Source organism: Mytilus galloprovincialis, chromosome 13 (genome assembly GCF_965363235.1).
Source record: "Mytilus galloprovincialis chromosome 13, xbMytGall1.hap1.1, whole genome shotgun sequence".
Taxonomy (NCBI): Eukaryota; Metazoa; Mollusca; class Bivalvia; order Mytilida; family Mytilidae; genus Mytilus; species Mytilus galloprovincialis.
In genome coordinates, this window is record NC_134850.1 from 4,432,378 (window position 1) to 4,446,680 (window position 14,303).

Genomic DNA, 14,303 nt, shown 5'->3' on the forward strand with positions numbered 1-14,303 from the left:
ATTTAACTTTGAGAAAGAATGAATTTGTGATATGAAATAGATGAAAAAATTTTGAAATCAAAATATGTCATGTGCCATCCACTTCCTGGTTTTTCCATGGACACCCTCTTTAACTAACAGGTAATCGAGTTCTCTAGCATATATAGGAAGAGTAATGAAGACAAAAATTGCGAAAAAACAACATTTAACAACCTTGGTTAATTAGCCATTAAATATTTCTGATTATTTTCTGGTCTTCCGTGTTTTTGGGTCATGAACAATCTTACTTTGCGAAAAAACACATATATTCCCGTTAAAGATACACAGATGATGATAGGATCGTTATGCTGGACTTAATAGTGTATAACATACTTGTCGACTCTTTTTACTGATATTTCAGCAGACAGTCAATAAATTCTAAATGTGCACTCACAACTACTTTCTGTTTTGTTTTTTGTACTCAGATGAAAATAAATTCATTAAGATCCTTCTCAAAACAAACAAAAGTGTAATGCAAATAAACTCATCATAGATACCAGGACTAAATTTTGTATATACGCCAGACGCGCGTTTCGTCTACAAAAGACTCATCAGTGACGCTCGAATCCAACAAAGTTAAAAAGGCCAAATAAAGTACGAAATTGAAGAGCATTGAGGACCAAAATTCCTAAAAGTTTTGCAAAATCCAGCTAAGGTAATCTATGCCTAAGGTGGAAAAGCCTTAGTATTTCAAAAATTCTAAATTTTGTAAACATATAATTTATAAATATAACCATATCAATTATAATTCATGTCAGCACAAAAAGTGCTGACTACTGGGCTGCTGATACCCTCGGGGAATTAAATGCCCACCAGCAGTGGCATCGACCCAGTGGTAGTAAATAAACTCATCATAGATACCAGGACTAAATTTTGTATATACGCCAGACGCGCGTTTCGTCTACAAAAGACTCATCAGTGACGCTCGAATCCAAAAAAGTTAAAAAGACCAAATAAAGTACGTAATTGAAGAGCATTGAGGACCAAAATTCCTAAAAGTTTTGCCAAACCCAGCTAAATCAGTTCTAGGTAGAACTGTCAGGTTCAGTTCTAGGGTAGAACTGTCAAATCAGTTCTAGGTAGAACTGTCCAAATCAGTTCTAACCGTAGAACTGTTAGCAGAACTGACTAATTCAGTCAGGACTGAAGAACAGTTCTAAATGACGTCTCTGCAGTAAGCTAGGGCACTTTAGAATTTAGAAGAAATAAATCACTTCCAATTACTTTGCTATATAAAATCAGATTTTCTATATTTTTTACTGATCAAACGTTACATGTACAAATATCGAAGTGAATACAAGGTTATCCAACTCATCGGAGAAATATTTTGTAAGATTGCTTACGGACACATCATTGTTTACGTTTCTTCGTTACCGGTTTTTAACGGTCTCTTCCTAAATATAACTGTGCATTTAATTCATGGAATTTTAATCGTATATTTACCTTGTTTGCCTTGAATTTACATTAATTTAAGATTCTGTTTTGACAAATGTTTAAACGAAAATTGTACAGTGGATGAATTATGGGATATTGATGAAAAAAGTGTTGCATAACGTAAAAAAACTACATACATTTGCACCATCTCGTCAATTTAGAAAGACTTATCCATAACGATTATAAATGATATCTGGGAGTCTGAAACTCAGAAAAATATACTCGATCTGAACATGAGTTAAACATTTGCCCCTGGACGTTCGGCTACAAACAAAATCATGCATTTTTCTTTGCCTTCGGAGTATAATATTCCAAGAAGAGAACTTCCCATACATGTACTTTTTATTTTAAAATAAAGTATATGAATCAGTCATCTGAGTGTTGGATGATGCCATAAAATAGTTTTGTTTAAAAAAAACCCATCACAAACTACTGACTTAAAAAGTCACTTTAGTGACGGTTCTTTATTATGGATACAGAGAGGAAATAACGGCGCGCTAGATTTTTAGATATGGTATAAATACACCTTATCGCAATTTGTCTGCCATTACTGGATATCACACAGGTTCACGTAAAATGTTTACGTCATCAAACTAAATATCTTGACGCCACAATGGAAAAGTGATTGTTGTATGCTTCAAAAGTTCGAGAGGCCGGGTCAGCCAGGATTAGCAATAAGGTGTATTGTGTTCCAAAGTTGGTGTCATTTTTAACCGGATTTTTGTGACAAAAATGTCGGTTATTGATTTGGGGATGTACGTCGGGCGGGCGATCGGCAATCAAACAGTATTGTCACAGTATCAACATATTAAAATTTGAAAAGCTTAGATTGAATGGTTCATGAGTAAATGCAACAACGTGAATGGAAACGCCATTTTACGATATTTCAAGAACCATAACTCCTGAACGGTAAAAGTCAAAATCGTCATTATTGAACTTGACCTCTATTTTGTCATCAGTAACAACATATAAAAATTTCAAAAGCTTTGGTTGAATGGTTCATGAGAAAATGCACGAACACCACTGGAAACACCATTTTTCAATCTTTCAAGAACCATAACTCCTGAACAGTAAAACTCAAAATCGTCATTATTGAACTTGACCTGCATTTTGTCTGCATATACTTTAAATTGATGTGGAAATTTTTTTTCAGCCAATGTGTTCCAATATTGCTGTCATTGGAACTATACAATCCATCATGATATGTAACTATAAGTGATTTACTATGCGGCTATATATATATTAAGATTCACATAATAAAGTGTAAATATGGTCAGTTTTGGTTGATGCTGTCACATAGGGTCAGTTTTGGTTGATGCTGTCAAATATGGTCAGTTTTCATGGTTTTGGTTGATGCGGACAACTAATTTAGTTATATTCATAAGTCTGAGATATCAAAACTACTGAAAAAAGTTTATGATTCAAAATTTGATTAAAAAGAGGACATGCTGGCACTATAAACTGATGCGAGCATATTTTTTTTTCCAATATCATGAATATTGCTTTCTTTTATATTAAACATGTTAAACAATCCATCCTGATATAAGAATATAAGTGATTCACATTGCGGCTATTAAGATTGACATTATGTACATAATAAAGTGCAAATATGGTCAGTTTTGGTTGATGCAGACAAATAATTTTGTTATACCAGTCAGTTTGAGGTATGAAAACTACTGATATTTGTTTATGATGCAATATTTTGAATTAAAAGAGGACATACTGGCACTCTAAATTGATGCAAACGAAATTAGGTAGCACTAAGCATTGTGTTCCAATATTTCTATCATTTGTATTATCATGATTATACAATCCATCCTTACATAAAAATATTACAGATTTACTATGTGACTATAAGAGTTACATAAAAAAGAGAAAATATGGTCAGTTTTGGTTGATGCGGTCAAATATGGGCAGTTTTGGTTGATGCTGTCAAATATGGGCAGTATTGATTGATGCAGACAAATAATTTTGTTACATTAGTCAGTCTGAGGTATGAAAACTACTGATATTTGTTTCTGATGCGATACTTTGAATAAAAAATAGGAAATGCTGGCACTCTCAATTGATGCGGAAAAAAAATTGTGGTCATTGATTTCCAATATTGCAGGTATTTATATACTACAGTCTCTCTTGACCTCAAATTATAACTGAATTACTATGCAGCTAGAAAGATTTACATAAAAAAAAGCAAATATGGTAAGTTTTGGTTGATGCAGTCAAAAGTTTTATTACACGACTCAGTCTGAAGTATAAAACTACAAATATTTGTTTATGATTCAATATTTTGAATAAAAAGAGAACATTCTCATTGGAGGATCAAGGGGAGGAGGTCCAAGGCGTTGGAATCCCACTTTTTTTTACGATCAATGCATTTGAATAGGTTGCCCCCCCCCCCGCCCCCCCCCCCCCCACACACACACCACCCACCCCGCCTTTTTAAAATGGCTGGATCTACCCCTGCATGCTGGCACTATAAATTGATGCGAACAAAATTGTTTTCCAATATTGCTGTAACTTGTATACTACAGTCCCTTTAGACTTAAAATTAAAACCGAAGTACTGTGCAGCTGTATAGATTTGCAGAAAGAAAGAGCAAATAATGTCAGTTTAGATTGATGCGGTCAAAACATTTTTGTTAAACTGGTCCGTCCGAGGTATAAAAAGTACTCGTAAACAGATATTACATTTGGTTAATGAGGTCCGATAATTTTGTTATGTGATAATGAGCCATCCTGACTCCCAGAATAACAAATGTAAAATAATTCAATTAATAATGCCCCCCCTCCCCATAATACTAACGGCCTAATTTATATACAAAAAATGAAAGAAAAACAAATAATTTATGTTACACATCAACAAAATAAAATCAATGAATTACATGCTCCTGACTTGGAACAGGCACATACATGTTCTTTTGCCGATTATAAATCTGAAATAAAACCGGCAAACTAGCAAAACTCTATATAATTTAAATCGCTATTTTACCCAAGCCTTTGTATTAAGGCAAAGAGTTCTTAAAACTTATTTATCAACTCTAGCCGTAGAATTTATAAATCAATTTTAGCCGTAGAATTTATAAATCAATTCTGGCCGTAGAATTTATAAAAATCAATTCTAGCCGTAGAATTAGAAATCAATTATAACCGTAGAACTGTTCTAGAAGTAGAATTGACTAAAGATTTGGTCAGTTCTAGCTAGAACTGTCTAAAACTGTTCTAGGGAAGAACTGTCAGGATCAGTTCTAGGTTAAAACTGTTCTAGCTAGAACTGACTAAAAGGTGTTAGGCTGACAGTTCTACGTACTGTCCTAGAACAGTTTTCCTGACAGATTTAATGAGAGGTTAGAAGTGATCTCCACTGTATCAATAGTAATTCATGTCAGCACAAAAAGTGCTGACTACTGGGCTGGTGATACTCTCGGGGAAAATAAATCTCCACCAGCAGTGGCATCGACCCAGTGGTTGTAAATAAACTCATCATATATAAATATCAGGACTAAATTTTGTATATACGCCAGACACGCGATTCGTCTACAAAAGACTCATCAGTGACGCTCGAATCCAAAAAAGTTAAAAAGGCCAAATAAAGTACGAAATTGAAGAGCATTGAGGACCAAAATTCCTAAAGTTTTTGCCAAATCCAGCTAAGGTAATTTATGCCTGAGGTAGAAAAGCATTAGTATTTCAAAAATTCTAAATTTTGTAAACATATAATTTATAAATATAACCATATCAATGATAATTCATGTCAGCACAAAAAGTGTTGACTACTGAGCTGATGATACCCTCGGGGTAATAAATCTCCACCAGCAGTGGCATCGACACATTGGTAGTAAATAAACTCACCATAGAAACCAGGACTAAATTTTGTATATACGCCAGACGCGCTTTTCGTCTACAAAAGACTCATCAGTCACGCTCGAATCCAAAAAAGTTAAAAAGGCCAAATAAAGTACGAAATTGAAGAGCATTTAGGACCAAAATTCCTAAAAGTTTTGCCAAATCCAGCTAAGGTAATCTATGCCTGAGGTAGAAAAGCCTTAGTATTTCAAAAATTCTTTTTTTATTTTCACAACTACATATATCGATGAAGTCTTGTCATTCAATTTTGTACTTTAAGCAGTATTGGTACACAATTATTTTCAAAGTATTTCAGTTTTAATTTAAAGTGCCAGCTGTTCCTCTAATTATTAAAAAAAAACAATATGTGGTTTTGATGTTTGTCTGCTTCAATCAACACTGACCATATTTGTTCTTTGTATGATCATTAAATGTCAGTTTCATAAATACGCATATTTAGTAATTTAGGATATATTATGACTGCAAAGTCTTATCGACTTTATTTATTTAAGTGCCAAAATTTTCTTTTCTTCTCAAAAAAATCTGTTAAAATTGTAGTCGTGATATTAATGCATACCTTGTAGTTCTTTATTTTTGTAATTAGGATGGTGTATATAAAAAAAAGTTTGCAAAAATCAATCAACACTGGCCATATTATTCTGTATATTGGAAAATACCCTTGTAGCATAAATGATGTGATTTAGTATATCAGGATAGATCGAATAATAATAATGACAACAATATTTATATACATTATTTTATATGTTTGGCGCTATTTAATTCAGAGTGCAAACATTTCTTCTTTTTATTGAAAATACTTAATTGATCATTAGTCGTACTTTGATAGGAAAACTTGTATTACTATAATAGTGTTAATAACTTACTAATTCTGTATTGGTCCGTATATAAGTTCCTGAGGACCGATACAGTCAACTGAGAATCAATACAGGCTCAATTCAGAATAAGTAAGTTCGTAACACTTTTACTAAATAATTAAAACCGTATGGCTGGTCTGTATGGTCAGTCCGTATGACAGAAAGTATATACAGCTGGTCCGTATCGAAAACTTATTAAAGCTGGTCAAACAGACGTATTAAACGTATGGTTAATATAAGTTAAGATGATATATTTAGATCTAAATTTACAACAAATAGACGGTATAGTTTTCAAAGAGGTAATTCAAAATCACGAATAGATTATATTTGTGTGTACCAAATCTCTTAGTTGCAAAATTTCTAAAACGCGTATATTCACATTTCCTTTTTGGTGACCATGGCATGGTGACTTCAAAATTAAAATTAGATGATATCGAAAGAGGACCGGGCATGTTGATCATCAATCTAAATACAATTAATACAGATGAATTTTAAAATGTATTTAAAACTTTTTGGGAACATTAAGTTACATGTAAAGATTTAATAGCATTTAAGAGTGGTGGAATGTAACAAAATCAAAGATTAAATTTTTGACCATGGAAATTAGTCAAACACTAAAGCGTTTACCTTAGCCGTATTTGGCAACACTTTTAGGAATTTTGGATCTCAATGCTCTTCAACTTTGTACTTTATTTGGCTTTTTGTTCTAAACTTTTTTGGTTTCGAGCGTCACTGATGAGTCTTTTGTAGACGAAACGCGCGTCTGGCGTATATATAAAATTTAGTTCTGGTATCTATGATGAGTTTATTTATTATCATGATTATCAAAGCAAAACTATGTCACTGCTTTAGAAAAACATCTTGGAAAATTAAAACTTCAATCGAACGAATCAAATAAATCAAGCGACAAATCTTTAGATATAGAAAATAAAATTAAGGAATATTATACAAATAAAACGGTTTCTGAAAAAAATAATATCAAGGACTAAATGGACCGAGAAGTCGACCAAATACTTGTTCAATTTAGAAAAGAAAAATGAACAGAACACATTATAACAACGTGTAAAATAAAAAAAAAACGGTGAGTATAATTACGACATTGATTCTATATTGAATGTACACATACAATTGTATACTAACATTTTTGCCACGAAGGGTTGGGACAAAGAACGGGCGAAAACTTTGTCAGTTCATAATAGATAAGGTAAGTAAGGAAGACATAGGAATGTTAAATATAAATATAGATATATGTGAAGGAGAAAAAAAGATACTTATATTACTTAAACAGAACAAATCACCTGGTAAAGATGGTATAATATCAGAATTTTATATTTCATACTAGACATACTAAAAGACGAATTTCTTTAGTTTACTACAAGACATTTTCAATGATACCATATTGAGTAATTATCAACATAAGTTAACTTAACCATACTATATAAAGGATGAGAAAGGGAAAATATAAAAAAATTGCGACCACCACCTCTACTAAATTGTGATTACAAAACTATTGCAAATATTCTATCTGCAAGACTTACGATAGTATTGCCTAAAATTATTCATACAGATCAGAAATGGTTTGTTAAAGGTAGAAATATAAGCGAGTCTAACCAAATGATTCAGGACATTATAGAATATATTGACAACGAAGATGAAGAACAAAACATGTTATTTTTGGAGCAACAAAAAGCGTTTGACAGTGTTAAATGGGAATGGATAAATTTTGTACTGGAGAAATTTGAAATTAGAGGGGCATGTAGAGAAAGAATAAACATGCTTTTGTACAATGCTACTTCGTGTATTAAAACCGATGGATTTGTATCCAAATACTTTTCGATTACTCGTACCGATAGGCAAGGGTGTCTAATAGCGCCTCTTCTAAATATGATACAAGCTTAACCTATTACATGTGCGAAATAGAAAGATTAAAATTATAAGGAGAGGGAGGGAACTTTATTGAAACTTAATTGTGTATGTTTGCAGATGACACCCAGATATTCAATAAAAATAAAAATCTTTAGAAATTATAATTTACAGAGTTTGTCTTTGAACGAAAAAGCTTCTGGTTCTAGAATAAGCTAAGACACATAAAAAGGCTTACGTTTAGGGGCTTCTAAAATAAAATGATTCAAATTTGATAAAATCAAATGGATTACATGTAATGTTAAAACATTAGGGGTGTGCCATGGTTATCAAATAAATAACGATGTGTTTGGAGAAAATAATAGATAAAGTTAAAAATCGTATTCACGTTTGGAGAAGTAGGAAATTTATATTTACAGGTGAAACACTTACAGTTAAAAATATGATACTTTTTTTCTGTTCTTGCGAGATCGAAAAACGAGGAATTCCGGATTAATATACTAAAGAGCTAAAAAATATAATTTGGAATTGTATATGGGACAAACAAGTGAATCAGGAAGATAGAAGATGTCGAAAGATGGCATAAAATGAAAAGTGGATGGGCAAATATATCAAATGACCTTTAGATTATGAACTTAAGCAACCAACCAATAAAATCTCAAGTTTAAACTCAAATATATTAGTACGCTATCAAATAAAGATATATCTCCAAAAGCTCAAATTAAGTTATAGATATTTAGCACAGTTTAAGGTGTCAGGATTGATCAAATGAAAGACCGACCGTAGGAAGGTCTTTCTTTGGGCAATCTGATAACCCGAGAAAAACCTTAAATATGCATTATTTGACTTATATATAACGTAACAAAAAAATCATAAATATTTTAAAATATAGCATCCAATTTTACCGACTATACTAAAGTGGGATATCCCTTTCTAATCGTTCAGGTTTTAATACGCCCTCATTTAGAATGTAGAATTAAACTCACTAGTGAATCTAGACACAGACCTTATAAATTATTATCAAAACATAACAAACATATAACTGTAACTGCATGAAGAAAGGCACAAATGAATTGTTACCATTCGTTAACGGTCGATGACAAATACAAGACATATTGTAAGTAATTCATTGTACCTACTTAGTTTATGGAAAGGGGGCTTTGTTTTTTTTTCTCCATTTGTTATGACATTTCTTCTGCGGAAAAATGGTTATTTTTTTATCAATCTTAATTGAATCGAATGAAATATTCAGAAATATTTTGTTTTGAATAGCAATACATTTTTGAAACAGAAATTCAGTATATAATTATATACCCTCCCCACCCTCCCCTTTTGTGAGTTTCGTGAATGTTATTATTTAAATAGTTGCGTATTTGATAGAGTAAATGGTATACATAAATTTAAAAAAGTTAAGAACTGACATGAAGACAAATATAAATACACATAGGTGATGATTTCCTTTTTAGTGTGTATCGCCCTTAATATGCATGAAATATCTGCCACTGGATGTTAAGCAACCAACAACCAATCAACCTAGTCAGTATGACTCAATAAGATTTTAAAAATCATACACACGAAAATGTTAAATCTAGCTTTATTTCATGAAAGTGTCTGTATTGTAGCGATAAATTAACAAAACTTCACGTTTTCTAAAATTAAAATGTGAGCAGTGACGATTTTCTTTAACCTATCATCGATTAAACTTTAAAAAATAAATTCCCAAATCGACAACAGAAAACTATCAAACGAATATAATTTTGAAGTAAATTATAGATTGCATTTTTATCAAGGAATATAAAGACCTCACACATGTCATTATTGTATGCCTTGAAGCATATTCCATTAAAACATGGTATCGTCCGGATAGTTTCTGAGAAATAATGACCTATGGTTTTGAAAGAAAATAACTCCATATAGGTATAACAGTGGGAAGAAGTATGTGGATACAATATATCAAATGGAAAATGCAATAATTTCAAAATAACAACAACATAGAAACCCTCAACACTTTTTTTAGTTGTAGTACATCACTTATAATCTTAAACCAGCTCCTAGAAATCTAACATAGGAATAATAAATCCTTTTTTTGAACAGGACATACTGTTAGGTAATTACACAGGAATATTCAATGTATGCATACCTTCGAAAATATGTCATTAATAATATTTTATACTGTGTATTTTAATGAATGTGCATCTTTGTGTGGGTATCCTAAAAATTTATCTAATATATTGAAATTAAGAGATAGAATTGTTAGATGGTTCTAGCATAACGTGGATATTTTTTTAAACATATTGTAAATCCAAGGTGTAAAGTGAACAAAATGTTAAGCATTCTATTGCCTCTGGATAGATGGTTAATTTTGTAAACAGGGACACTAAGTCTGTTACCTGGACGACTAAGGTAATTGTATACAGAAAATATTTAGGAATAATTATGAAAAACATAATTGGTTCGTGTTGTTTGTTCTTTAGTTTTCCATGTTGTGTCATGTGTACTATTGTTTGTCTGTTTGTCCTTTTCATTTTTAGCCATGGCGGTGTCAGTTTATTTTGGATTTGAGAGTTTGACTGTCCCTCTGGTATCTTTCGTCCCTCTTTTATGAAAAAGATAAATTGACTTAATTTTGTAAAATCATATTAATCATGCAGATTTTAGAATCTAAGGTCAATTTAAACATAGTATTTAATAAATGAACGTTTTAATGGTTTTTTTCATCGAAAATTGATAATCATTATTATGTATAATTTGCTGTACTTGGAAATAAAACAAACGGTTCCATGTATATAATGAAAGGTCAGCTTTGATATAAGAAACGCATTAAACGACGATCTGTGGAGGTGTAGATCACTTTTGTCAACAGAACTTATAAACCATTGGAAAGCCAAAATGTCTGAGAATTTCTAAAAATGACAGAGATACATCAAGTTAACTTGCTTATCTCCTCTAATTTTTTTTAAGTTAATTTAAAAAGCAGCCAGTCAATAATAAATCAGTCAATATGTCTGCTGAGGTTTAACTTTTGTACGTACATGTAAGGGTAGCACGAATCAGTGTATTTTTTTTTAAATAACGGTTGACATTTAAACTTATGATCTGATCAATTGATTCAAAAGCATAAAAGGAGTTGTTATACATCAACTGTTTTAGCTGCCTGCAATTAATGGTGATTAAACTGATTTCATAAATGAAGAGAATGTAACAGTCATTCAATTTCGAAATCCTGTCTCCATTTTAAATCAAACAAAAATGTTTTTATGCTAAGAAATGAAAACAAGAAGTGTTTTATTTTTATTTTGACATGTTTTTAATTATGAAAAACAAATTTGAACAAACTTGAACAAACCATAACTTATTTATCGAAAGTATTTTGATGGTTATTTTTCCTTGAATCTTATGTAATGCTGATTGATTTACTTTTATCTCCAATGTATCAGTTGGGTATCAACTATTTGCAATATTTTATTCAATTGGTTATTACTAAATCATTTAGACAGAATCATAATTCATTATTCAGAAATTCACTAAATTTTGGCAAAATTCGTATTTACCATTTATACATTTTGAAAACTTTGAACGACTGATCCGTGTGTATTATTACCATTTTAGACCTCATCCAAGGGCTATTCATCATTGTGTATTTAAAGTTTTGCATCAATTGCCCTAATAAGGCTTACAGATATTTGTTCAATTGCTATGTTGATTTTCCTACAAAATGCAACACAAAACGATAACAAATATATTGTCTTCAAAATACAATGTACTTCATTATTGTGTATTAATCATTCATATATCAGGTTTAAACATACTTGTAGGATAGTTAAGGTTGTATTTGAAGTTGTCAAACTCGATGATCTTTATTGTCCGTGAATTATTGAACCTGAAAAAAAACAACATATACATTATTTTATACATATTAAATAAAAAACATAAAAACAAATTGCGATTTAAATAATAACGGAGTGTTCAACTATCTAAATCAAAGTAACTGCTAGCAGAATCTGTCATTATTTAAATGCATTATACAGAAGTATTTTTTGTTTACTTCATGATCTGTTTGTCGTTAGCATAGTGATTCACCTTCATCTATTTGGTATTGTTATATAGCACATAAACTTTTGAATACACATTCAGTCGAGAATCTGCAAAACTTAGATGTATGTTGTTTTTATAAATGAATTTAAAGAGACACAATACGTGTAGGTATATTCAAATTAATTTACAGAACAAAAAGATTGACAACACAAATGAATTTAATTTGAGAAATTAACAAAAAACTTACATATCTCCTAAGTAAGGACTTCTTGTCAAGTTCACGTCATCATAACATTTGATATCTGAAAAATATAATTGACACGTTTGGTTATCTTATAAAAAAAAAATCCCTATAAATCGCCTTCGTCAGTTTTAATGGCCGGAATCTTGATAACCAGCGTGTTATCAAAGTTATTCAATGTTTTCATTACACTATAACAGTGTGTTGGTTATAAACATATACAAGATTTACTTTAGTTTAAGATTTTATTATTTTTTAAATGTGTGTGCAACATGAACGTTTCTTAACAAATAATTGTGTAAATGTTAATCAGGCTTAAACCAGACACAGACATGTCAGAAAGAAGGCAACATGATGACTCCAACAATAAACAGGAGTCTGTACATTATGTCAAGCTTTAGAGCGTCCCAACACACTTAAACCAGACACAGACATGTCAGAAAGAAGGCAACATGATGACTCCAACAATAAACAGGAGTCTGTACATTATGTCAAGCTTTAATGAGTCCCAAGCCAGTAGGGGTTTTGCATAAATTCCATAAAACTGACCATGATACATAACAAATTGGGTCGAGAAAGATACTTTACTTTAAATCTGACGAATGTTTCTCTAAAAATGATAAATATGTAATAAATATTAAATAACCTACAAGTAACGTATCAATGCTTATTGATAGTACACAAAAGTGATGACTTTAAGGCTAAATATATATGAAATGGGACTAAACATCCATCAGTTCCATCAATAGAACAGACCCGTTAGATGTAAAGTAACAAAAATATCAATAACTTAATTCCATTAAACAATGTGCATCTTGACAAACAAGGTGAATACAGTTTTGATAGAACTTATTACGTACAAAAAACCATGTTACCTTTCATCCTATCTGTTTTGTTGGATTGATTTATTCCGAGATAGCAGGAACAATCTTCAGTTAAAGGATTACAATTACATAATTGTTTTGAGCTGCTCAAAAACGAATATCCTTTATTAGTATTACAAGTACATAATCTGTCGACCGAAGTGTTGCCAATTTCATACGTCTCCTGACCTAAGCTGCTGCAAAATGATTTTTGATAGGTGCAGTCACTGTACCCATTTGTGTCAAAAATGAAAGGCTGATATCTAATTGCACTGCAAGTTGCTCTGTTCAAGTTTGGCTGAAAGACGTATTTATAACCTGCAAATTAAATATAAAACGTGCCTAATACTTAATAATAAATCATAAGTTATATTTCGCTGCATTTGTCACATCCTATTTCAGGTACAAAGCATAGTTATTGTTATCAATAATGCAATACAGTTATAAACAAGAAGTGATTGTAACAGGATGCTGTTACGAAGTCTCCCAAACAAAGCTCCCATAACTCGCCATTTATATGGTCCCATGTTCATTTGATTTGATTTTTTGTCCCATACAAAAATATATATGGCTTACGAGTAGGGATCTCCACCATTTACAAGTATTCAAACAGGAGGGGTAGTAGTGACCCCCAGGGACTTTACCTACATTTCATTTAATTTGTTTTATTGTCCCCTACAAGAATATATATGGTTTAGGGGTGGGGATCTGGACCGTTTACAAGATAATAGCACATTCTCAAATTGAACGGGGTGGGGCGACCCCAAGGAACTTCCCTTTAATTTCATTTGATTAGCTTTATTGTCCTATACAAGAATATATATGGTTTAGGGGTGGGGATCTGGACCGTTTACAAGTTTTCAAACGAGAGGGGTTGGGGTAACCCCCTAGGGACTTCCCTTTTTATTTCATTTGATTTGTTTTATTGTCCCCTACAAGAATATATATGACCCCAAGGAACTTCCCTTTAATTTTATTTGATTAGCTTTATTGTCCCATACAAGAATATATATGGTTTAGGGGTGGGGATCTGGACCGTTTACAAGTTTTCAAACTAGAGGGGGTGGGGTAACCCCCTAGGGACTTCCCTTTTATTTCATTTCATTTGTTTTATTATCCCCTACAAGAATAT

General features: G+C 31.7%; 1 protein-coding gene across 2 annotated transcripts in view; it reads right to left on the reverse strand.

The window, feature by feature from the left end:
- Positions 1-14,303, reverse strand: part of LOC143056899 (uncharacterized) — a 218,868-nt gene that overhangs the window by 151,371 nt on the left and 53,194 nt on the right. Inside the window, exons 4-6 of one of the 2 annotated variants that reach the window (XM_076230075.1) lie at positions 13,184-13,489; positions 12,315-12,369; positions 11,842-11,912 (exon numbers count right to left, since the gene is read on the reverse strand). The exons of the other annotated variant lie outside the window; for it this stretch is intronic. Of the exons in view, the coding sequence (XP_076086190.1) occupies positions 11,842-11,912; positions 12,315-12,369; positions 13,184-13,489 (432 nt within the window). The remainder of the gene's footprint in view (positions 1-11,841; positions 11,913-12,314; positions 12,370-13,183; positions 13,490-14,303) is intronic. 2 annotated transcript variants of the gene reach the window in all.